Below are 26902 nucleotides of genomic sequence, written 5' to 3'. Positions count from 1 at the left end.
TTGGAGTGGAATTTTGAAGTATTATTTATAAGTGGAGCCTAATAACATGGACTTATATTTTAATAAAAAGTCTTCTTTTGTGTTTTAATCATAATTTTAAGGCATATTTGTATTGGTAAAGGCTAAAAAATGTAATTTAATAATATTGTTGCTAACGTCACGTCTTTTCCGTCCATTGTGGTATGTCACGATCGCAATTTTCTTGTTGGTTCTCAGACAGCCCATTGTAGTTATTTTTATCCCGGGTTTTATAAATAATTGAAAATAGCAATCATATTAAATTTGGATGACGTAAAAGGGTCAAAGGACTTGAGGAATCAATATCATTGGCTGTTTTATTTTTTGCAAACGTTACTGCTCGACGTTTCCGTCCAAATCAGTGTCACGTGAGCAACATATATTTAGATCTGTAACTCTCCTGTATAGGAGTCACGATATCGCCCTTTGCAGAAATATATTCAGAATCAGTTCCTTCACATGATGGGGAAGCAAAGAAGGTTAGTTGTATGTAATATCGTTACAAGAGGACCTTAAATGTATTCCGTCCATCAAAAAGACGTTCGCAACAAAACGTAATGTCATGATAGTAGATGTTGCTAATGTTACTATTACGAATTGGTTTCTTGTGTATTCATTTGATATAAAGTACACCTGCAAATGACATACTGTATATTTAGAAATTCTAAACCAGACTGTACAATTTTAATACTCCAGGCATATATTAAACATCACTGTGTGCATACATTTTAACTTTTAAAGATGTTGTTGCTCATGTGACATGTCCAAATGTCGCTAACGTTACTCATTTTTTAGTTTCTTGTGTATTCATTTGATATAAAGTACACCTGCAAATGACATTCTGTATATTTAGAAATTCTAAACCAGACTGTACAATTTTATTACTCCAGGCATATATTAAACATCACTGTGTGCATACATTTTAACTTTTAAAGATGTTGTTGCTCATGTGACATGTCCAAATGTCGCTAACGTTACTCATTTTTGTCTCCGTCACGTTAGCAACATGAAAGTAGGAGACAGAACACAATACTGTAAAATCTGCCATAAATAATGACAAAATATGATTTTCTTGTTCTCTGGTGGCCATACATAAATGTACATGTACAAAATGTATAGGACTATAATTTGTTCCCTGATGGAGAGTTGTTTCATATGTCATATTCTTACTTTTATTATTACATGTACATGCAACTCCATTAGTGGTGCATCAGTGATTTGCATGCATACATGTACATATCTCATGAAAATGTACATATCTGTAGGTTTACTGGTATGATTAATATTTATATTGAATTGTCTGTAATCGCCATAAAAATAACAAAACACTCATATAAGTCTTATAAATGAATATTTCAAAATTCCTCTTTACCATGTTTACAATTCAACTGAATAGCATGTCTATTTGTAGATCTCTCACTCGTCTTGGTTAGATATTGCAGATTTTTTCATATATTTCATGAAAGAGACAACAAATTACATTTTTTACATCCATGAAATACAATTTTTTAACTGAATTCCTTTTTGAAGCTCCTTTATATATTCTAAGAATATTCACAAATCTCCGAACTGCTGATATCATGTATATTTGGAATTCATTTTAACTGAGGTAAAAAAATCTTCAATTCAATAATTAACTTCAATAATGATGAAAATTAATATTCCTCGTTTTTCATCATCAAAACACTAAATTCCAATTCATTTGGTCTTGAAACATTCAATGCTTCTGCTTAGTACGGTACGTTATATAGAATTGCTGTCTTTTTTCTATTTTTCACGGACATATTTGGTAGCTTTCTAAACAAATTTTAATCAGATCTTCCATAATCATGATAATGGCCATGATGATCATGAGTTATATAATACGTAACTTTTAACTGGTGTCTGACTGCAGGTCTAAGGCCTTTATCCCTGAAATATAAAAATCCAAATATAATACATGTACAATGTACAAATGTATATATCAAATGAAATTTTCAAAATGAAAAAAGTAATCAAAAGTTAGTGCAAACATACTTCTTCAAATAGGTACAATTAAAATGCTAACAAAATAATTCCCATCCTTTTTTACCTGTAGTATATAAATGTCTTCATTCAACATTTGAACAAAAATTAAATTTTCACACATTTAAAAAAGAGCACTATGTAATAAATATTTAAATTTATGTATTTATATCTCCTTTTCCAAATGTGAACAATGACAGGAATACTTCAATATCAACATGATCAATATCAGTAATCCAAAAGAAATTTTAGCTTGCAAGTTCAGTATATTATTATAGGTGTATCCGTCATGTCTGTGTTTATAAATATTATTGCTGGTACAGACACTTCATTTTTAATTAAGAAATTATCATGATTTATATTGGGTACATTAATTATTGTATTGCAATTCTTGAAGAATGGAAAATTGTGCTATTTCAGAATATATCTACATACTTGTACAGTTACTTATTTGTCATGCATGTACCTGATGTATAGATTTCAGAATGTCAGTTCTTGTAAAAATGAGATACATTTTGTATTCAAAGTTGCCTTTTAAAATCATTGCCATTTCACATGTATAAAGTTCTAAATTTACATCATACAATCTTCTCACGATGTAAGAAAACAGAAATTTATTTGCACGTACATGTATTATAAGAACAGGAAGAAAAGCCTGGCTTGCTAACATATTTAACCGTTATTAAACAATCAACTTAAACCCCCCCCACATTCTGTATGTTTGTGTCTGTAATTAAGCACTTGTTGTTTGTTTGTTTGTTCATTCATTTTTTTTCCACATAAATTAGGCCATTAGTTTTTCTCCTTCAACATGTTTATTAACATTTATGATTTTGGGCCTTTTATGTGTTTTTCTCATTGTTGAAGGCCATAATGCCTAAATGGTGACCTATAGTTTTTAATTTCTCTTTCACTTGGACTCTTGAGGAGAGTGGTCTCATTGTACAATAGTTAGATAATTGCAGGATAAACAATTTACCTGTCTATGATAAAGATCCCAAATTCAAACCATTACTTTATATATCACCAAAGCTTGAATGGCATACTGTAACCTCAGTCCTGTAATTCTCAGGCGACCTAAAAGAAAAAGATTGTAATAATATACTTTAGTTTTAAAATAAGGAGCATGAAAAATTGATAACAACACGTTTAAAAATTTCATGCGTCCAAAGTGCTTTTCTGGATTTACCTTCATCAGGCATGTCAGGAACACTCATCAAAGCCAACATTTAAATCCAAAGATGTGTAAGTACAAACAAATGAAGTACAGAAACTGTTACAGAGCTATATATACAAAAATAGTATGAACCTGTGTATACATGTAACATGTATCTGTGTATCATGTGTATAATCATCATGATAATGAATCATTCATATATTTTTTAAAATAAAGAAATTACTTTTGCCACACAAGTTTGTTTATAATGCAAATTAAATAAACCCATGATACGCATGTTGCTAATGTTTGCTCGTCTTAATGTAACTTTTATGATTAAATAGAAGTGCTGAGAGCACTGCTCAAAATAGTCAGCTCCCTCCCCCAACAAAAAATATATAAAATAATCTGAAACAAACAAGTGAATCTGTGAGCTACTGATCGCTTATCATACCCCCATAAACTTCAAGAATTTTAAGGTACACAGGAAGTTGTTGAATGATGTATATGAAAAAGCATCACAAGGTATTGCTAATTCATATAAACCCTGAAAGCAAATTTTAGAAATCCTTGTTATTTTCCTGAGAAAGATGGACGAAAAAAATTCATGGAACAGACAGACAGACTGACTTTAATATAGTCAGTTTGTCTAGATATAGATGTATAGGAAGATGTGGTACAAAATGTATGAGTGCCAATGAGACAACTCTCATTAGGGAATCCAAGGGGGGGGGGGGGGGGGGGGGGGTGGTGTCTGTTCCAGGGGTTGGAACCCCCAGTTTTTTTGGCCGATCAATGCATTTGAATGGGGACATACAGTTGGAACCCCCCCCTTTTTAAAATGGCTGGATCCGTCCCTGACTCTCTATCCAAAAATCTGGCTGTTTTAAAGATGTATAGATGGAAATAGAAACAGTATACATTTGCAATTGTACCCGCACTTTTTAAAAGATTAAAAGTTTTGGTATATAAAAAGATAAAATCCTGACAACTAGAATAAGTAAATCTAAAATAAATAAAAATCATGAGCAGAAGGGAGCTTATGTTACAATATCAGCTAAGTGTCATGAAAAACACTTGTACATGTATGTGTTATTTTTTGTATCATCAGTAGATTGAGGTAGACTTACATTCACAGCAATAAGAATATGAGACCCTCCCTCTCATCTATCGGTTTGACCGTTTCTAAACAGCTGTTTAGTTTAAAAAATGATGATTTGCATACTTTCATGCTTGCACACAGTTGTCTGTTGTAACAGAATACACAGCTTTATTACAAGTGGGGCTTTTTTCTGCCTCTTGGTCTGATGTGGTTTCACAAATAAAATTTTACAAATACCATTATAGTTCGATTCTGTTTACTGGGGATTTAGCTTTGAGTAATGGATTTAATTCCAACCAACACTGAACAGGGACACAGTTCAGATATTTGATGTCATACATGTACTCTATTTTTTAGAGGGAAAATGCATGCAGTGACTATTCAATTTTAATACTGATAATAATTATTATATATATATATATAAAAAAATAATATGTCAAAGTAGGCAGTCGTGATGAGCAAACTACATATTAACAAGCCTCAGATTATTGCTTCTTTTAGTCTTTCCTAATTAGGCCAAAAAAATATATGTCTGTTTACAGTTACCTGACCTACCCTATTTTTGAGCACCGATCCTTTAAATAGTCATTTTATTTCCGTCGTAAAGTGAAAAATAAACTGAACTAGAGTCAAAAGTGCATTTACATTTTTGTAGCGTTGCCAATAATATAAGTCAATTGCCTGATACATCCTAATGTTCACAATCATAAATATAGCAGCTGTTTTAAGGAAATTTCGCAACTCGTGTGATGAAATAAACACTTTGCCACCATTTTTCCAACCAATAACAAAGGGAAATAATTCAATCTTTAAAAATACAGGTGAACTCGGCCCATGACAAGATAAAACCACATAACTCTAAAATCATGCCAAAAAATTAAAATGAAAAAATAAAATAAAATGGAAATACCGACCTACCTACCCTATTTATTTGATGTATGTAACCTTAAACAGACAAATATTGTGTTTGCCTTATACATGTAATAAGAACTTTCATACTATGAATGGCAAAATCCATTATTAGAAAGGAATTGCAGCAAAAAAATTGAAAGAAGAAATACATGCAATAACATTAGACTGTATATTAAAGAAATTCAACTCCGGTGTAAAATGTTCTTCCCTCTATTCCAAATAATTACAAGATACAGCCCCATATTACATGTACGAAACATTCAAGTGGACAATGCTTTCTCAGTCTTTATCTATATTGCACACAATAATAATAGCAAATGGTCTATTCTTAGTCTAAAAAATTAAGACATCTTGCAAGGCTATTTTATTTTAGCTTTGAGCCTTCCTGCGAAAAATGAAATAGCTTCATGTAGCCTTGTAAGAGGTTACAATTACATCTGAACATGAACTGCTAAATTACAGACCTAGACCAAATAATTATGATGTCTGGCAAGGCTATCTAATTTTTTTTCTTGGACGCCTTAAGCTTCCTACTGGCTGTCTCAGATAAAAAATAAAAATAGTCTTGCCAGATGTCTTAATTATTTGGACTATTACCAATTACAGACCAACACAAAAATGTTTGTTAGGGATGATGAATTGAAATAATTATTTAAAGGTGGTTTTGATGTCCAAATAATTATGACGTCTTGAAATGCTAGTTTATTTTTTTTCTTTGACACCTTAATTACTTTCGATCTTGAAAGGCTATTTTCTTTTTTTTCTTTGACACCTTACTTCGAAATAAAAATAATATAATAGCCTTTCAACACGTCATATTCATTTGGAGTAGTTTTGATGAAGAATAATTAGCCCCGGTAAATAAGTTTTTTTATTTGATGTGTCCTGCAGGAATAATTTTTTACTTTGGACAAATGGCATGATGTAAATAAGTACAATGTTTACATAACTGATGGCACATTGGTAGTCCAAATAATTATGACGTTTACTTAGGCGTCAAAGAAAAAATTATATTAGCCTTTCAAGACGTCATAATTATTTGGACTAGCACATTGGCGGATCCAAGGGTTGGAACCCCCCTTTGTCCTGGGTTGGCCGGGAACCCGTCCTTTATAAAATGGCTGGATCCGCCCCTGTGGCATCATGCAATTGAAATACATGTATGTTAATGCATATTATTATTAAAAAGGCGATAAGAGGCACAGGCACATGTTTTTTATTTTATTTCTTCATTTTCCTAAATTATCTGCCACAAGATGATCCAAGATGAACGTTCATAATTTGTGTGGACCGACCATAGGATTAACAAACACCTGTGAAGAAGAACCCCTGTGATAGATACTGGCTATGGTTGAAATTAAATATTGCAACACGTGGTTATATCTGATCTATCCGATGCACAAGCCAGTCGCCGTCTGCATAATTTTAGTATTTCTCTAGATTATAATACCTGAAAGCGATAAATTACACCATGATTATCCTTTTAAATCATGTTTTGCCCTGAAAATGGATCATATTGAATAAATTTTCCATTTGTTCTCATCAGTTTCTTCAACCAGGTCGTTTTAATCTCAACTGACAAGTGCACGGCTGCTTCAATTATCTTCAATTAACAGACTTGCAAACTGCAAGCTTCACGACTACATTGAATTTCCAAATAAGGTAAAAAGTGGGCGGAGCTTACTTCTTCTTCTGATATACAGTTACAGCTTCATTATTATTGAAGATTACGAACTGTTGCATGCGCGGAGTATATGATTAAAAAATATGAACAAAAATTTATCTTTAACTTAGTAGAATACTTTAAACTTAAACTCCGCTTGCGATCTTTCTTTTGATAAATACAGCTTTCACTCAAATTATTTCCATTATTTGGTGTGAAAATACATTATAATATGAAAAAAGACACCATATGAGATATAGTTCATCATTTATGCGATACGCGTAGCTTACCTATTGCTACATTTAGTACTGTGTCTGCAACGTCAAAAGTCGCCCGCCATTAAACATTTTGATCCAGATAGGGGAAATAACTCCTGCACTATTTTTTATTCGGTTTTGCGGGAAAATCACCTTAATGTCGCTGCGCAGAAGGACAATGGGGAATTGTCACCCTTTTTGTATATTTTCAATGGATTTTGTTTTACTACAGAAACTTTATTAGATTTTACTCGTGCAATAATACATTGTGAGCAGGTGTATGCGCACCGTATCTCTTCTATTATTTCTCAAGCTGAAACATATACAGGATTCCTCTCAAATTGTAAGACCTTGTCCGTAAGAGCAAAATCACATGTTAGCGAGATCCCCATCCCCCCCTTAAACTGGGACAGTGGTGTAATAATACAACATAAGAACGAACTGTAACTAGAGGCTCTTAAGAGACTGTGTCGCTCACCTTGGTCTATGTACATATTAAAAACAAAGAACACAGATGGATTCATGACAAAATTGTGTTTTGTGATGGTGATGTGTTTGTAGATCTTTCTTTACTGAACATTCTTGCTACTCACAATTTTCTCTATCTATAATAAACTTGGCCATTAAGTTACAGCGGAAAATATTTTGTAAAAATTTACCAAAATTTACCAAATTAATGAAAATTGTTAAAAATTTACTATAAAGGGCAATAGCTCCTTAAGGGGTCAACTGACCATTTTTGTCATGTTGACTTATTTGTAGCTGAAAATTATTGCTGTTTACAGTTTATCTCTATCTATAAAATTATGACAAGAAAATAACCAAAAAACGGCAAAATTTCCTTAAAAAAATACCAATTGGGGGCAGCAACCCAACAACCTGTTGTCCAATTCATCTGAAAGTTTCACGGCAATTAGATATTGACTTGATAAACAATTTAAGCCCTTGACATATTTGCTCTAAATGCTTTATTTCAGAGTTAAAATCTACATGTTCTATTTTTAGCCATGGCGGCCATCTTGGTTGGTTGGCTGGGTCACCACACGCATTTTTAAACTAGATATCCTAATAATGATTGTGGCTAAGTTTGGTTGAAGGCCCAGTAGTTTCATAGGAGAAGATTTTTGTAAAATATTACAATAATTTACGAAAAATTGGTAAAAAATAACTATAAAGGGCAATAACTCCTCAAAAGGGTCAACTGACCATTTTGGTAATGTTGACATATTTGTAGATCTTACTTTGCTGAAATTTTCTGTTGTTTACAGTTTGTCTCTATCTATAATATTATTCAAGATAATAACCAAAACCGTCAAATTTCCTTTAAATGCACAATTCAGGAGCAGCAACCCAACAACCAGTTGTCCGATTTATCTGACAATTTCAGGGCAGATAGATCTTGACTTGATAAACAATTTCACCATGTCAGAGTTATAAGCCAACATCTACATTTTACCCCTCTGTTCTATTCTTAGCCATGGCGGTCATCTTGGTTGATAAGGATTGTGGCCAAGTTCGGTTAAATTTGGCCCTGTAGTTTCAGAGGAGAACATTTTTGTAAAAGTTAACGACGACGGACGACGACGACGGACGCTGGACGCCAAGTGGTGAGAAAAGATCACTTGGTCCTCGGGGCCCGGTGAGCTAAAAAATAGTTGAAAAAGACCGTACTTTGAGCTATAATGAATTACTTTATAAATTGTGACTTGGATGGAGAGTTGTCTCATTGGTACTCATAGTACCACATCTTCCTATATATATAAACTCATCAGATGGATACAAATAAAAATACATCTAACAAAAACACAGAGTGGATGTGGCCGGGTACTCCCAACAACAAAAAGATACTAAGAACTGATCTGAGAGAACTCGCAGTTACTGTCAGCTAAAAAGTTCTTTTACAGTTCCAATATTTTAAGGCGACTCAAAGACCCCAAAGCCCAATCAGACTATATCTTTTTATTTCACAAACTTTTAAAAACGTTGTTAAAAAAAGGGGGGTTTTAACCCCCGGAACCCCCCTCCCCTCTGGATCCGCGCCTGCTAATATGTCTTTTAGGCCTAGATATGTCTGATATACATTGTCCATCCCACTTTTTACAAAATTAAATGGTCGTCTCTTTTTTGTCGCAAGCACTGTGATTTTCAATAAAAACATCCAGTGTTCCAAACGGTTTACAATGTAAATTACACTAAGTTTTTTCAAGTTCAAGCAGCAGATACATTATACAATAATGTCAAGAAATGTATACCTATAAAGTGGAGATAACTCTAAATACAATGTAAAATATAGAACTCGTTTGACAAGTTTTTACACCTGAACAGGTAAAAGCTCACCTGTATGAAGGTAGAAAAGTTTACAATAACAAAGATAGCAAGACAGGACCTCACCCAAATGACTTTATCTTGACAGCTCAACTATAAAATTTCGCAGATTACGTGCGAGAAACCCTCAGAACCATGGGTGAGGAAAACGAGTTGACCCGTATCTACCACATACAGTATGTTAGGAATTCCAGGGCAATCACTGTGGTATGGGCCATTTTCACTATTTGCTTTGCCATTCTGAACATTGTTGCTTTCATCCAACCCCAATGGCTTGGATACACGGAGAAGTCACTGAATGCTGGATATTTTGGACTATATGAAGTGTGTACCATTTTGACAGGCGGAGAACTATCGTGTGATGGAGATTTTTTGGACTTCACAACCATTTTAAATGATTCATTTAGAGCAGCCAGTATGCTTGTGGAATCTCTGCTCTCTTGTTTGTCATTGCCATCATCTGTCTTCTGTTATTCTTCTTCCTGAGAGCTTCAACAGTACTGAAAGTTTGTGGCTGGCTCCAGCTGTTGGCAGGTAATATGGTTGGATGTTGTGATTGTATGCAATTAACTTTAAAAGATGCACTTGATTAAGGTCCATCATTAACTTAAGGCTAAATTGACCATTCTTTACACCAAAATATTAAATTGTAGACAAACCTGTGCATCTGGAAAAAAATAATGTATTGGAAAACCTATGAATAAATAAATAATATAAAGCATATAACCTTACTTTAAGGTACATCATGCCAGGTATATCTGACTGGGAACAGATATCTGCTCCTAGGTAAAATGTAAACTTGTATTTGTGCAATTAAAAGGTTAACACTTTGTCAGATCTCTGGTGAAAATGTATTACAGAACATTATGGCCTTACTTAATCATTGGTAATGCATCTCATTCTATAAAGAAACTTACATCAAAATTAAGATTTATTAGCTTAAATGAGGGACAAAAACACCAATGTTGGAACAATACATTTATGACTGGTCAAATTTTAATACTTTTAACTTTTATAATTTTTCAATATGATGTGTGAAAAAGGGGATCTTCTGATGTGTATGTTACGGTGATTGGATATTTATATTTTACAGGTATCTGTATGGGAATTGCATGTATTGTATACCCAAGTGGATGGGATGATGTCAAAGTTCAAGCTGTATGTGGCCAACAGGCAGGAAAGTACCAGCTAGGATGGTGTGAGATTAGATGGGCTTTTATCCTCAGCATTGTTTTGATCTTTGATGCCTTCATTCTGGCCATCCTTGCATTCTTCTTAGCTGCCAAACAAGCTGATATATTACCAAAACAGCAAAACGAAAAACCAAAGAGTATGTATATTACTATATAAAACCGTCTAGTTAGATCTTAGGAATATTCATAATATATGGAGTGATATTTTTCAGACAGGGAGCAGAGAAACAAGATTTAAGATTTGATTTTTTTCTGTCCTCATTTTACAAAAGAGGAATTCAGTCTGATGTCTGGCCAAATAAAATATTGGGGCATAGCAGTAAGCATGTTGAACTGACAATAAGAGAATGGGTTCTGCATTAATGTAAAGACTTTATTTTTTTTTAATTTCCTTAATCAACATGTCCCCTGTCCTTCGACAATTACATATCAAATTATTTTTTATAATAAATTTCAATACAACCTGTTTTCCCTGCAATAATATTTAAATGTATTTCTGCAGATGCCTATTCAACATAAATTGTATCATTTATTTCCATATACTAAGGCAAGTTATTTATCAATTTAAATTTTGTTTCAACTTTTTTGTTCCCATATACTAGTATTTATAGGTATATTGTACTATTTATTCTACAGACTACTCCTTCAGAGATGATAATTATATGCTTTATTCTGCTTTATGTGTAATGTAAATGTACATGTACATGTATATATGTATTTATTTTAGAAATTATGTAAATACCAATTATAAGTGATAAACTCTTTGTTTTCTATATATAAATTTATACTTCAAAAGTAGACTAAAAAAATCTCTTTTGAAAATGATACCCTTTCCGAGCAAATTGAAGTTGTTTTAGCTGTGACTAATAGGTAAAGCATTTATAGTCACAGCTGTTTAAAATAAAAATTGACCAGTTAAAAAAATTAAAGTTGAAGAAAAAAGAGGGACAGTATTAGACAAGGGGTAATAGGATGGTTCATCTATTTTGATTATAACAATTTATTTGGAGAAAGGCAGCTAAAATGTACTTCATCCTCCCCAAGTTTTGACCTGAAAGTTATGATATAATTGCAATATAAAATATATGTTATAATGAATTAGAACATGCACTGTTGTATGGTGCTGGTTCATTTTTCTGAGTGCTTCACTGGATTTCTTAGACAAATGATACACATTAGTAGACTATATATAATTTGTAATACACATGTATGTTATTTTATAAGATAGAAAATGTATTGTTTTGTATTTGTAGCATTCAGTAATTCGAATTACAGTTGGGGACAAGGTATAATTTTGAATATTTTTTTTTCTAATTAGTACTAAAAATAGATTTTTTGTTTTATTTATTTGTTGTCTGTTGCTTCTTGGTAAAGATAACAGAATTAAACAGCTGCTTTTATGGAAAATATTAGCTGGTTTGGCTTTTTAAAAGACAATTATAAATGGTTGCAAATTATCAAAGAGATTTTGATTAATATCACATATTTTTTTAGCCTTCGACTTTAGTCGAAAAAGCGAGACTTATCGATCCCACATTCCGTCGTCGTATTTGTCCACAAATATTCACTCTGTGGTTAAAGTTTTTGAAATTTTAGTAACTTTCTTCAACTATCCTGGATTTCTACCTAACTTGAACAGACGCTTGTTTATGATCATAAGATAGTATCATAGATGTAATACCCATATGATAGTATCAAGAAGTAAATTTTGTAAAAATAAAATTACATTTTTTCTATATTTTTCTTATAAATGGACTTAGTTTTTCTGCTGGGAAACATTGCAATCACTCTGTGGTTAATGTTTTTGAAATTTTAATTTCTTTCTTATTCTATAATCTGGGATTTGTACCAAACTTGGACAGAATCTTGTTTATGAGCAAAAGCTAGTATCTAGAAGGAAATTTTGGTAAAATTTTGTAACTGTTTATCAGTATTTTCTTATGAACAGACTTAGTTTGTCTTCCAGCTTACATTACATACAGTCTGCAGTTAAAGTTTTTAAAACAGTTATTAGATTCAAAAACTATCCTGGATTTTTACCAAACTTGGACAGAAGTTTCTTACAATCAAAAGATAGTATCGAGAGGAATATTTTTATTGATCTTTTTCCTTAATTTTGTTGAGCCTGCAATTAACTGCAAAAGTAGGCGAGACACTTGATTCCACGGAACCCTTACAAATTTTTTGTATAATGAACAAAAGTCTTTTGTTTTTAATTCAGTGTTATTTATTTTCATTACATTATATAATAAGTTTCAACTTTCAGTTGGAAATGGATCAAAAAATATAACATAACACCTGATTTAAAAAATAGTTCTTCATCCTTATATTTATACAATTGTTCTGTTCATTTTTATTTGCCTATCATTTTCCCCAACTATGAATATGGTATTTACATTAGAAAAAGAAGGATAGATTGTGGCTAAGCACTGGACATTAAACAGCCATCCATCATCACCCAGTGGCTGATATTTAATGCATGAATCAGAAAAATGATTTTGTAACATTTTAATGTTTGTAAATATATATGTATATCCAGTGTGAAAATTTTCCTTGCAGAATAAATAATTAATGAGGTAAAGTATAGTGCAAGATTCTAATGTTAACATTATTTTTATGCATTGATATTGTTTTACACTTTTTAATACTGATACCAAATGAAATTATCTCCCCTTATAATTTGTTTCTTCATTAGATAATAATTGCGGATTGAAACTGTGAAAATTGATTCTCAAATTTTACTAAATTTTTAAATGATTCAATATTCTTCAAATGTTAGAGTAAAAGAAACTTTTAAGGGGAGATATGTAGACTAATTTAAATCTGTTAGAGACATTAAAAACAGTTGTATTTAATGTCGCAACAATTTGAAGATTGAATTCAATTTTCTTTTATCCTAATTTGTGTCCTAATTAAGGATTAAGTGACAAATGGTTGTAAAACAGATTCAAATACCTCAACTAACATTTTAACCTTTTTATTTGCATGCAAACATCCTAACTGATATACTAACTGTTGTATAGAAATAATTAACATAGATTAACTCCCTTGACAATAGTTTGTAGTTATTTGCAAATGCCTGTTATCTTTTTTTGTCTATAAAACTATGCACTTTGATGTAGATGCTCAAAATTTATGTCAGCCTACAAATGTAAACTAAAGGTCATTATCAGGGCCTATTATAGCTGACTATGCGGTATGGGCTTTACTCATTGTTGAAGGCCGTATGGTGACCTATAGTTGTTAATGTCTGTGTCATTTTGGTCTTTTGTGGATAGTTGTCTCATTGGCAATCATACCACATCTTCTTTTTTATATGATCATCCTATCAAATCATGAACAAAAATCATCATTTGGTTTATGTAATGTAGAACATTTTGAATGTAATTTGAAGGATAAAATGGAGATTGAAAAATTTAAAACAATATGTGTTGCCTGTGAAAACATGTCAGTAAAACGTAAAACTCCATAAATTTTATATGAAATCAATACTTATTACTATACTGAAATTATATGGAAAGTTGGAAATGTGTGTGGCAACATATTGAAATTTAGAAAACTAGAAAATGTACTTACAGCAGATATTTATTCTGCTGGATACCGTCAAAAGTCAGGGTAACAATTTGTGATCCTTTGCCGGGCCAAATTGGTCATTCTGCAGCATATTCTGTTACTTAAAGATTGAAGTTATACGAGACTAAAAAAAGTCAGCAGAAATGAAAAGTGAGACAAAGTGACCTAACTTCTTCCACTTTGAATAATAAGTTTGTCGTTCTAGTAATATTCAACAGCATAAATGATACATGTAACTAAAAGCATTAACACATTTAAATAATGTGAATTTCTGTAATATTCAAACACTTGAGCATGAATTCAAAGCATATCTCATAATGATTATTTTGTTTTTAATAGACAATTTGTAAAATACTGATGGTTCGAATTCATATTATTTTGGCTGTTGTCTTTTATACAAGATTCCATGTGGTCATGCATTAGTCTATTTTAATGGAATTCTCTTTAGAATTATATCTTTAAATTGTTGATAACATTATGCATGTGAATTAATGTACTAAAAGAGAAAATATAGAAACAAACTAAAATCTCCTTACTTTTATATCAATACACAAAACATTATTGAATGTTTAATGTTCTTTATGCCCGCGTCACACTGTCCCGATTTTTACGCCGATGGCAACACGATAATGGAAATTTTCAAAATCGGGACTGATCGTATCCAGATCGGGCTATTCGTAGTGCCATCTTTAACCATCTTTAACCATCGGCCACTTTTTCTAGCCTTCGGGGACAACTTCGGGAAGGGTTCTAAATTTTTTAACATGTTAAAAAATCCCCGAAGGTGCGTCCGATGTTGAGGGTTCGTATTGAGTTCGTATCACCATCCTCACTATCGTAATGTCACCGGGAATGCATCTTTGTACATCGTATTGCATTCGTGTTTCCATCGTTTCCATCGGGCAGTTTTGACATTACGATGTCTACACGAATGAATCACGAAGATACCCGAAGGTCTTACGATGGCAACACGACTTCGTGAAGACCTCGTAATCCCGTCGTGTTGCCATCGAAATAAAAGTACGAAGGCGACAAGATGGAACTACGACGGCAATAAATCCAGCTAAATGTAAGTTAATTTTCGCTTTAAAATTCATTTAAAGTGCCATGCGCGATATGCACTGGTCAGTCCAATATGACAGTTAAGAAAGACGTTCACAAAACATGGAGCTCATATCATATGATTCTATGAGAACAAGAAAGGCGACAGCGTTGTTTCTATTATTCAAATGGAACAAGAAGAGCAGCTATTACAGGCTCAGGATTTACTTTTACAAATAAAATATTATTTTTTGTCAATTTTCCATATCAAGTAACATAATGAAAATCATAAACGCGCCTCGTACACCAACACTGCAGGTACACGTATATAGGGAAACCAACCTTTTCTTCATTATTCTGATTTTTTTATGTATCGTCTGAGTTGTTGTCACACAAATGTTTACTCCATAACCATTTTGTTTTCTATATGTCATATTTTCCGCATTTGTTGCTTTCCCCACATCCTTCCTTATGTCTATACTATTATGATATTCTCCTGGAAAGAGCTCTTTTTGAATAAAAGGGATCAACGAACCCATTACCTTACCTTTAAGATAGATCAGTAAAAATAGGCATAATTATGGGTGATTATTCAGACTAGTGCACACATTTTACAGTTCAAACAAGGCAATGCCGAGCGTGGCATCCCCTCGTATGTAGCAAATTGGGGACAAATATGGACACTATATTTGTACATGTATATACACATGCAGAAAATGGTAAATTAAATATGCATATTTGATACATAAACTATTTTTCTAGAAATCAACCAAAACATTCCGTAACTGGAAATACCTTTAATATTGTTTTTAGAACCAGCAGGTAAAAAAATGAGCAACCAATTCCTGTGTATTATGCTATTTCAAGGAGAAAAAACAAGTCCATCTGCATGACATTGACCTTTGGCCTTGAACGTAAAAAATGTCAGATCATTACAAGGAGGAACAATATACCAAATGTGGTTAAAATCTTTTGAAGCATATTGGTTTTAGAGCGTCCACAAGGATGATATTGCCTTGTATTACAACTGCCACTGTGACCTCGACCTTTGAACTTTAAAGTCAATAGCGCTTAAGATATTCTTAACGAGTAACACCATACCAAGTTTTGAGCATTTTGGGTCTATAGTGTCAATAACAATTTTATAAACACGCAACTTACATGTAGTAGGCGAAGGGATAATAAACTAAGTTTTATAAGAATTAGACAAAAAGATCGATTTCCCGCCATGCATGGCAGACTTGGACAGAAACGATATGTTGTCGAAATTCTGTTCGTATCTTTTAGACATCGTATGGCCATCGCGCCATCATCGTAATCCATCGTGTAGCCTTCGTAATCCATCGTGTAGCCTTCGTGATCCATGGTGTAGGCTTCGGCTGAGATATGAAGCTTAAATACCCGTCTTCGCTTAACCTTCGTATGTCCATCTTTTGCTATCGTATATAATTTCGGCACTATCGTATAGACTTCGTTATTTATCGTACTTTCTTCGGTCACTTTTTGGTATTTTAACGAGATCGGGACCAACTTCGTACGAACTTACAATTTTCGCATTCGGATGTCCATCGTATATAAAAATCGGGACAGTGTGACGCGGGCATTATGGAAAACCCTTTTTTTTTTTTTACCATAACCAAGTGCATGTGATTAAAGTTGCGTTTACACAATGGGGAAATAGTGAAATTTGTGTTTGTCTGTTTTTGTTTCAATATAAGTTAATCATGTTAATTAGCGATGAGAAAATTCAATTGAGGGATAAAGGGAAAGATTCAGGTAAAATAAGATTGTTAAATGGTTTGTTTATGTTTAGAACAAGATTTTCATGGTTTGTTTATGTTGAGAACAAGATTTTCATGGTTTGTTTATCTTTTCTGCTCATCAGAGGGGCGTATGACATTTGCGCCGATTTTGAAAATTTTCATTCTTTCATTTGCGCCGATTTCATTTTTTCATTTGCGCCGATTTTATATTTGCTCCTAATTAGATTTACAGGTAAGTTAAAACCTGTACATGTACTGTGCTACAATTTGTAAAATCTGGTTATAATTGTTTTTCATCCATGTTTAAGTTAATTTTGTTTCATATTGTTCTGGAACTTCGTTGTAACTTGATGGTCATATTGCACTTTGAAACGGACCGAGAAGTAAATTCTTTAATCATCGAGGGCCATACATATCGGAAGGTCAGTGTTCTCAAACATAACTACATATCTTACTAATGTACCATAAAATCGTGTAAAGCCAGAGTTACCACGGATTCTATTGTCAAAACACAGATCGAGCATAACCATGTGGTAAATGTCCGAAAGACAGATGCTAAAGAACAACAAGGGAAAAAAGTCTGGAGATGTATCTTGTAGGCCTTCTTCCATCTCCCAGTGGTGAGCAGGGGACAACAGTTGTATACATGTTGTGATTGACAATTCATTACATTTGTACAAGTGGCAAATGGAAGAGGTCTATAATGATAAATGAAAAATAACATGAATTGGATGGAGAGTTCTCTCATTGACACTCACATCTTCTTATATCTATTCACCTGTAATTTACCTGTAATAAAATCGGCGCAAATGAAAACAAAAATCGGCGCAAATGAAAGAAAAAATCGGCGCAAATGAAATGCAGATCGGCGCAAATGCAAAACGCCGCATCAGAGCTGAATAGTTTGGTCAAGTTGTTATATTCTTCCTGGACACCAGATATTCAGATTAGTCAAAATCTACATGTGTCTTATTTGTTCTATTATGCCCTATAGCTTTTTTTATTCTATATAAGTTACATTCATTTTAATGATTCTTTTTTTAATGAAAACACAGACAATGTGTCACCATGGTTTGCAATCAAATTTCTCTAAAAACAATAATAACTTGCATAAAATATTCTAATTATTTTGTCTTGTATTTGACATTTTCAACAACATTCCTAAAAACCTGCATGGATGTAAAGAAATTTCTGTTTTAAAGGGGGGGAATTTGCGATTGATGAAGAGTACAATAACTACTGAAAATTCAAGTAAAGAGTGCCAGAGCTGAAATTGCAAATTTTGTAGAAACAAGTCAAATATTATGAAAGGCCATTGCTTGAACTTTCTTAGTTTAGTTAAAGCTGTCTTCTATAAGTGTATTCTACTTTCCACCATCATTATTATGACATAAGTTATCTTTCTTTGAAGCAGGTAACCTCAAGGTATAATAAGTGGATTAAAAAAATGTAAACATAAAAGTTAAAATAGGTAATCATATACACATAACAGCTAATTTTGTAAGTATACACATAATAGAGTCATCCATTTAGTATTTTCTGTTGATTTGATAGCATACTTTTTTTCTCTTTCTAGAAGACTCAAAAGATGGATTTATTAATGGTGGATTTACAGCAGAATCCTTTGGGAGACAATCCAATGTCAGCAGTATGCAACAAAACACATCATCTGATCAGTCAGAGGTCAAGGCTGTCTTTAGGTCAAGGACAAGTAGCCAGGGATCAAAGCAAGGAGGAAGTGAATATGGAGAAGATATTAAACTTTAAATGTGATTCTGCTGTATTTACCATTGTTTTAAATGATCCACATGTTTAAATAGTTGAAATTGAAATTTTACACCAAAAAAATTGTGTGTTTTAAAAAAAAAAATAAAACAATAAAGGACACAGTAAACTATACAATTTATGAATTGGTTTAAATTTTGTTTTTTATTTTTTGAATACCAATATCCATATTTTACTTTATGTGGAATCATGGAATTCAATGTTTAATGGATGCAACAAAATAAATATAACATATCTTGCCATAAAACTTCAACATATTATTGTAGAAAGTACCATATTTTCTTTAATTTTACACATGCACAATGTGGATATGAATGTCTAGACGGTCATAGGAAGAAAAACAAATCCTAATGACATATTTCATTGATGATATTATAAAGGATATAACTTAAACTGTAAACTTTTTGTGTTTGTGTTTGTTTATGGAATTATGTTGTTTATCTTAATGCTTGTTACCAAATCTTTAAAAAATGAACTTTAAAAGTTCCTATTTGTGATATTTCTGAATTCTGTGAGAATAAAAAAAGATCTCTTGTTAAAGTTCCTGTATATGGTACATGTTTAATTGATCAACAAATATTAGTATGAGCAAACTGTTTTATTTATATTTTTTATAGTGTGTATGTATTTGTAATATGAAATAATGTTTTTAGTTTGAAATATTTTGGACCATGTGTACACACACTAGAGTTTTTGATAGGAGTTGGTGTTAAAACTGAAAAGGATTTTTTTCATAGAACAAATTTCTGTCTTTGTAAATTGAAATAATATGTGATTTATTGTTTGCTAATTGCACAACAAACAAATATTTAATTTTTTGTAGTTCCAAATGATAATTTTGATAATATACATTTGTACTAGTTTTCAGAACCTACATCTAAGTACTATCTAAAACCATATCAATAATGAAAACAAATATTACAACATTGAAATACAAGACAATTAAAACCAGTAAACTTGTAAAAACATACTAATGAAAATTGGATGTTTCAAAATTGAATACTACATTTACCATAATGAATCTGTCAATCAAATCTCAAAACTGTTCATGTTGATATTAAAGTGAAAGACCAATCATATATTTATATAAATCACTGATGATCATTCAAATTAGTTGTTTTATATATAATAATAATTTTGATTTTATATATTGATTACATGTTTATTTATAAATAAACTATTTATACAATTTTTTTGGTTATTGTGTTACATGCATTGTTTTAATACTGTCTCATATGAGGGTGAATGTTGGCACCTGTTAAAACATTTGAACTCCCTGCATTTGTACAACTGTCTAGGTCAAAGGTCAAGGTCAAAAACTTTGATTTCAGTTAACTACCCCATGTTCTACGGTAAAGATTGTGTCTGCTCTATATCTTTAGATTGTTTTGATTTCAAAGTTTATACTTGACATGTGTATTAGCCAACACCAGAAGGTGTCTCATATGTATGTACAACTTCCTAGGTCATGGGTCAAGGTCAACCATTGTTTCAGTTGACAACCCCATGTCCAATGGTAAAGATTGTGTCCAATCGATGGCTCCCATCTCAATGATGTCTAGTTTTATTACAAGTGTCACATGAACTTAACTTGATCTAAGAAAATGAGTTCAGGGTAGGAAAAACCATGCCAGAAATACATGAACACCTTACAATCATTCCATACACCAAATATAGTTGACCTATTGCTTATAGTATACAAGAAACAGACCAATCTTTAAAAGAATTATATTTATGTATGAACCATGAAAATTAGTTAAAGGTCGCATGAACCCTGCCAGACAGATATGTACACCTTACAATCATTCCATGTTTTAAATATAATTGTCCTATTGCATATAGTATCCGAAATATGCACTTGACCGCAAAAACTAAACCTTGTTCACTATTCCATGAAATGAATATGAGGTCCTGTGAATACTTCTTATAGACGTGAGGACCATGCAAGGTATGAACATACCAAATATAGTTATCCTAAAACTCATAATAAGGAGAAATTAGAATTACAAAAAAGTATGCCATTTATTAAACAATTCTATCCTTTTCAATATTCTATCATGTACCAAAGAAGTTCACTTTATTCAATTAGCTCTGTTAAATTACTTGATTTGAACATACCATAGTTTTCAAATATAATTCACAGATAATCCCACTCTGAGATATCAACATGCACGTGTATAAAATGTACAGAAAGAAGTATTGTTCCAAAAAAATTCCAGTATTCTAGCTTGACTGTTATTTTGAATTCTCTTGGTCCTGCAACACCTTTCACCAGCTTCAAGACAGCTGAAAAAGTCAACAATTGATAAAATGATGCTTATATGTATACATTAAATAAATGTAGAATTACCTGTTCCTTGTCTAACATTGGTATTATAGGGAAACAGTAAAGTTATCTTTGTAATTCTAATACTACTAGAACTGTCTTTGTGTTTTGGCTCATAATTGTGAATTTCTCTAAATAATTTCACAAATTTTCTAGATTGGGTAATTAAGCTTCGACTTAAAGTATGAAGGGCATCATCTGTTTGTGCCAAAGATGCATTAATTAGTACCAATGCTACTTTTGTTCCACTTCATTTTGAAAACTTCAAGTTTCATTTGTCATACAAACTAGTCAGTTGGACAAATTCAAATTTAATTTTACTAAAAGATATACCCGGTATAGTCATTGATAGATCTTCCTTCTCCCTTTCCACTGTACCCATGAAAATTTGTATACCACAAACAATAACAAATCCACAGTATGTATTTTTTTTAAATGTATAACGTACAGAAGTCACATGCAATTTCTTCAAACTGTACTAAGTCTATGTATACAGCTACTCACCAGTATCACCATTTGCTTCAGCAACAAAGATTTTGTCATCATTTCCATCTATTATAGTAAGAAAGAGATTTGGAAGATAAGCAAAATTAGTCTGGATATTAAGAACTTCCACAGCATCGAGAAGCACAGGTAAAGATGGCAAAGCAACAAACTGCCAGGCAACAGACTTGGTCTTATTCTGGATACAGTCTAGGGACTTCAAGTCACATGGTACTCTACTGCAGACGACACCATCATTTGCCAGCAAAATACCTCTTTTGAAAAAGATTCAAATTTTAAAATTTGGTTGACCACAAGTTGAGATTTTTTCATAATATATTTATGTTTTCAAATGTGTGAATGTCAACTTTGTTTTCTTGTTTGAACTGTTTTACATTTGTCATATTGCCATTTTGGTTTTTTTTTGGCTTACCTTGTTTTAAGTTTCTCGTTGGCAATCAAACCACATCTTATTTTAAGATCAATTTTTAAAATGTCTTTTCAATAGTTTTTCTATGAAATAAAACCTTTCAGTAGATGTTTTTTTAGCTAGATTGTAAATTGAAATAAATGTTATTTTCAATTTGGGGCTGATTTGTCTGTACCAGTTAGAATCCTGCACATGGAACTATGATGGAAGGTGTGATCAACTCCAATCTTAATGAACTAGGATTGTCAGTTTTCATGCTTAAGATCAGTGTATCTTGTCTCCTCCACCAATAGAAACTGACTTCGAGGAAAGAGCCAATAGTGGTAGCACTAAGTGGTGTTAAAACACCAAAAATTCATTCATCAATCATTATATTCAATCTTGATGCAAATTTTTCTTTGTCATTCAAATTTGGAGTGTAGTTTGAAGAAAAAATATGGTACCTTTGACAAGATTAGTACATTTTTATGCTTAGCAATACAGAACAGAACACAAATACAAACATTTATGAAAGCATTCTTTTTTTTATTATAAAAAGTGAAAACATACATAAGAAGAGTGGTCTTCCGTGCATAATTTTGATTGCAAAGTAAAACTGTACAACAATACATGCTTTATATTAGTTAAGATTTAGTTACATCTATATATTCACAATGGCAGCATGATGAGCTGTTAATTATTGCACTATAGTCCCCTGGCACTAGTTTATCTATGTCTACTAATACACATTTATTAACATTTCCAGAAGTAAGCTAGTTGTGAACAAGACACAAAAAATGGAAGCCAGTAAAAAGTTTGATACATCTAGTCCGAGAAAACTTTCCTTACAAAGCGTAAAAATTTGATGAAAGTATACAGGGTTTTTAATGATGATAGCATTAGAAGATATATTCTGTAATTTCAAATGTTCAAACTGCTTTCTATTGATTTTTTACTTTGAACACATGCAAAAAAAGGTGGCATCAAAAGTTATGAATAATATGAGATAACAAAATTGCTAATTTTGAAGTTTAAAAAAGTTTGATAATACTGATTGGAATATGTCAACTTATCATTAGCACACATATCAATGATGAAATATAATATAATAGGGTTGGGGACTACTAAAAGGTTTCTATCTACACTAATCTTAAAGAGCTTTAATTAGTACAAAAACAGGGTAGAGCTTAAATTGTCACAAAGTTATACTTATATTGCTAAATCAAAGCTATAAACTTGTTGAAAAACTATATAATACATGTATACTTATTTTGCCACATTATCATTCTGTTTTCATTTGGTATAATTATGTGTTTTCATTGTAAAACTGAAATTAAATGAAAAAAACAATTACTGACCAAAAGTTCTTCCAAACAAATTAAAAAGGTTCAAGCAAAATACTTTTCAATTCATAGCTCTGACATGCATTCATTTGAAAATACTTGTACTAAAGTGATGAATCTAATTGAGATTAAAGTTGGCTTTCTTCGACCAGATTTTTTTTTAACTATTCTTGGTGGGAGTTATCATTTGGATTTATATATATATACAAATGGAATGTATTGAGTATTAGCCCTACCACATTTTACAAAATACAATCAAGATAATATTTATCTAGACTAATGAAATGATTAAGATATATACACCATAAATTCTTTATACATTCTGAACATTCTTGGTCAATATGTACAACACAAAAAAAAAATGGAAAAAAAAATTGGAAAATTAAAGAAGCTGTAAGTGTGTTTCCAAAAAAAAATAATATAAAAACATGCATGCCTCAAGTTAGTTAGCATTCATAAAACAGCTAATGCATTAAATGTAAAAAGTCTCTTATCACATTTCTTACAAAAATTGAGGAGATTTTTTTCTTGAATTAATACTTTAGCTATATATGTTTAAATCTTACAATTAAAACACACTACACATCTTCATTTATTTACCAAAAAAATCATTCTTTTATTTTTGTGTTTTATATAATGCACAAATAAATGACCATCAACTTTTATGATAAATGTCTGTTTAATGACCAATCAACATAAAACAGGAATACAGTTTTCAAATAGCAATGCAAGTTTTGTTTTGGTTTTGTTCTATAAAAGTTTATTTTGAAAGAACATGACACTTTCAAGACTATGAAATGTTAGCTCCTGTGACATAAAGGAATATTTTGGACACAGCTGTCCCTGTGTATCTTGTTCTTCTGTCTGTTATTTTCATTTTTAATTCCAGTTCAATATCTTGAGCTCCAGAAACTCTGTAATTTAAAGCAACGACAGCTTCACCAGGCCCCACCTTCAAGTCAAAATAACCACGATTAACTTTCACTGAATCAGCTCTAAGTGGTGTCACATTGACAACCTTTAATTCCCAGTCAAATATTTTTTCTGACGTCTGCGGTCCTGACATTGCAAATAAGTCACTTGGAATTTTCACATTTTCAGGAAAGGACAGGAAGTTGTATGACAAAGAAATTGGTGCATTTATACATTCATAGTCATTCTGTCGACAGGTGAAAGATATTCTTTTACAACGAACGCTGAAATAAAGGGAGATAAATCCATCAATTGATTTCTAAATCGTTTAAATATAAACTTCAATGATTTGTTTGGCAGTATATTAAGTAACATCATAAGAATTTGCAACATTTTAAATGCACAGATAACATTTCAAGCATTATTAGGTTATACTTAACTAATTTAACAACTAAGGCAGTTTCAACGTTATTTTTTAAAGGATTGCTGTGACATTTTTCAATCAGGCATTATGTATTATTTCATATCTATTTATATTCTAAAATTCAATGAAATGGTGCTTATTTTTAACAGTTTGTGTATATCCAGCAGCAAATCTTACATGCAAGTTCTTGTGTTGGCTTTTGACTTTGATGCAATAAAATGGTTTAAACAAGGGTGCACACGGTGAAATGTTTCGCCTTCTATACTAATCATTGATATTATGTTGATAGTCCTAAGTATAAAGCTAAGCTTTATTACAACTGTCACATAAACTTAACATTAACCAAGATAACTATACAAAGACCAATGAACCTTGAAAATGAGGTCAAGGTCAGATGAACCATGCCAGGCAGACATGTACAGCTAACAATGCTTCGATACAACATATATAGTTGACCCCATTACTTATAGTTTAAGAAAAATAGACCAAAACACAAAAACTTAACACTGTGCAATGAACCGTGAAAATGAGGTCACGGTCAAATAAAATCTGCGCGACTGACATAAAGATCATTAAATATTTCCATTCACCAAATATAGTTGACCTATGGCATATAGTATTAAATAAAAAGACCAAAACTCAAAAACTTAACTTTGACCACTGAACCTAAAAATGAGGTGAAGGTCACATGACATCTGCCCGCTAGACATGTACACCTTACAATCATTCCATACAACAAATATAGTAGACCTATTGCATATAGTATGAGAAAAACAGACCAAAACACAAAAATTTAACTATAACCACTGAACCATGAAAAATGAGGTCAAGGTCAGATGACACCTGCCAGTTGGACATGTACACCTTACAGTCCTTCCATACACTGAATATACTAGCCCTATTGCTTATATAGTATCTGAGATATGGACTTGACCACCAAAACTTAACCTCGTTCACTGATCCATGAAATGAGGTCGAGGTCAAGTGAAAACTGTCTGACAGACATGAGGACCTTGCAAGGTACGCACATATCAAATATAGTTATCCTATTACTAATAATAAGAGAGAATTCAACATTACAAAAAATTTGAACTTTTTTTTCAAGTGGTCACTGAACCATAAAAATGAGGTCAAGGACATTGGACATGTGACTGACGGAAACTTCGTAACATGAAGCATCTATATACAAAGTATGAAGCATCCAGGTCTTCCACCTTCTAAAATATAAAGCTTTTAAAAAGTGAGCTAACGCCGCCGCCGGATCACTATCCCTATGTCGAGCTTTCTGCAACAAAAGTTGCAGTCTGGACAAAAACTAACATTAATTTAATAAAAATGCAGTACGAGTAAAAACAATCCAAAGAAACAAACAAAAACAAACTATTAACATAATTAACTTCAATCTTCATAAAATAACAACTTACCTATTTCTTCTTGGACCTAAAGGTGTTCTGACAAATCCTGACGGACACTGAATCTGTGGACATTTGTAACTTCCTCGAGTGTTATAGCACATGGCCTCTTGACCTTGACATCTAGCCGTGCCTTCTGCACACTCATCAACATCTAAAAGAACATATGTTTTTATATAATTCAAACCAAAAAAACTATAATAATGTTCAGACACAAAATGATAGAAGAGTTCAGGGATAGTTGTTTCAATGTGGAGGTAGAAAAAGACATGTCATGTGACATTTTTCTTTGCATCAGCCTAGTTTTTTACTTAAACAAATTTAGCCAATGTCACTTCCTTACTGTGAATATTCCATTCTGCATACTTTAATTCATACATGTTGTGCTAGCCTATTTATAACAATTAAGCAAATTCATTTAAAAAAATCTTTATTACTCAAATAAAACAGCTCAATTTCTTAACCTTTGATTTGTTCAATTTAGTTGGAAATTACACTTACTCAATGAAGTGTATGGTAAATTGAAGTTCAAGCCACTAAATCTTAAGTAAATCATACAAAATGTATATGACCTTGACCTTACCTTGACATGTTCTTCCATTAGAAAGAGATCTCCATCCTTCGGGACATGAACATCTGTAAGAACCTGGTAGATTTACACATTCTCCAGCACAAACCTGACCTCTGTTGGCATAGGTACGACATTCATCAATATCTGTAAAATGAGCATTGAATAAATGTTAGTAAAAACAAAGGTAACAAATTACTTATTTCAGCAACATTTTTCTGCTTACAAGTATT

At 32.0% G+C, this 26902-nt stretch overlaps 1 protein-coding gene, 1 long non-coding RNA gene and 1 pseudogene across 3 annotated transcripts; 1 reads left to right on the top strand and 2 right to left on the bottom strand.

Annotated features, from left to right (window-relative positions):
- Positions 1-3000: 3000 nt before the first annotated feature.
- On the bottom strand, positions 3001-6863 carry LOC139505513 (uncharacterized). Of its 2 annotated transcripts, none has more exons than XR_011659764.1 (2): positions 6643-6863; positions 3001-3099 (listed from the first exon to the last, which is right to left on the bottom strand). It is a non-coding gene; the product is annotated as an uncharacterized lncRNA (long non-coding RNA). The 2 variants fall into 2 exon arrangements; XR_011659763.1 differs by lacking the exon at positions 6643-6863 and adding an exon at positions 4836-5288.
- Positions 6864-9419: 2556 nt separating this feature from the next.
- Positions 9420-19983, top strand: LOC139505515 (LHFPL tetraspan subfamily member 5 protein-like; annotated as a pseudogene).
- Positions 19984-22535: 2552 nt separating this feature from the next.
- LOC139505514 (fibulin-1-like) lies at positions 22536-26823 on the bottom strand. Its single transcript, XM_071295060.1, has 3 exons — positions 26685-26823; positions 26114-26255; positions 22536-24549 (listed from the first exon to the last, which is right to left on the bottom strand). The coding sequence occupies exons 2-3, from the start codon at positions 26203-26205 to the stop codon at positions 24144-24146; spliced, it is 498 nt and encodes a 165-aa protein (XP_071151161.1). The 5' UTR covers positions 26206-26255; positions 26685-26823; the 3' UTR covers positions 22536-24143.
- Between the last annotated feature and the right edge of the window lie 79 nt (positions 26824-26902).

The sequence above is a fragment of the Mytilus edulis genome, unplaced genomic scaffold (assembly GCF_963676685.1).
Source record: "Mytilus edulis unplaced genomic scaffold, xbMytEdul2.2 SCAFFOLD_1205, whole genome shotgun sequence".
Taxonomy (NCBI): domain Eukaryota; kingdom Metazoa; phylum Mollusca; class Bivalvia; order Mytilida; family Mytilidae; genus Mytilus; species Mytilus edulis.
Note: the sequence above shows the minus strand (reverse complement) of the source record. Positions and strands in the feature narration are given on the sequence as shown.

Coding starts and splice junctions, on each gene's coding strand:
- LOC139505514 (XM_071295060.1), bottom strand. CDS start 26,205: ATGTGCTATAACACTCGAGGAAGTTACAAATGTCCACAGATTCAGTGT. Junction 24,550..26,113: donor TTAGGTCCAAGAAGAAATAG/GTAAGTTGTTAT, acceptor CCTTTATTTCAG/CGTTCGTTGTAAAAGAATAT.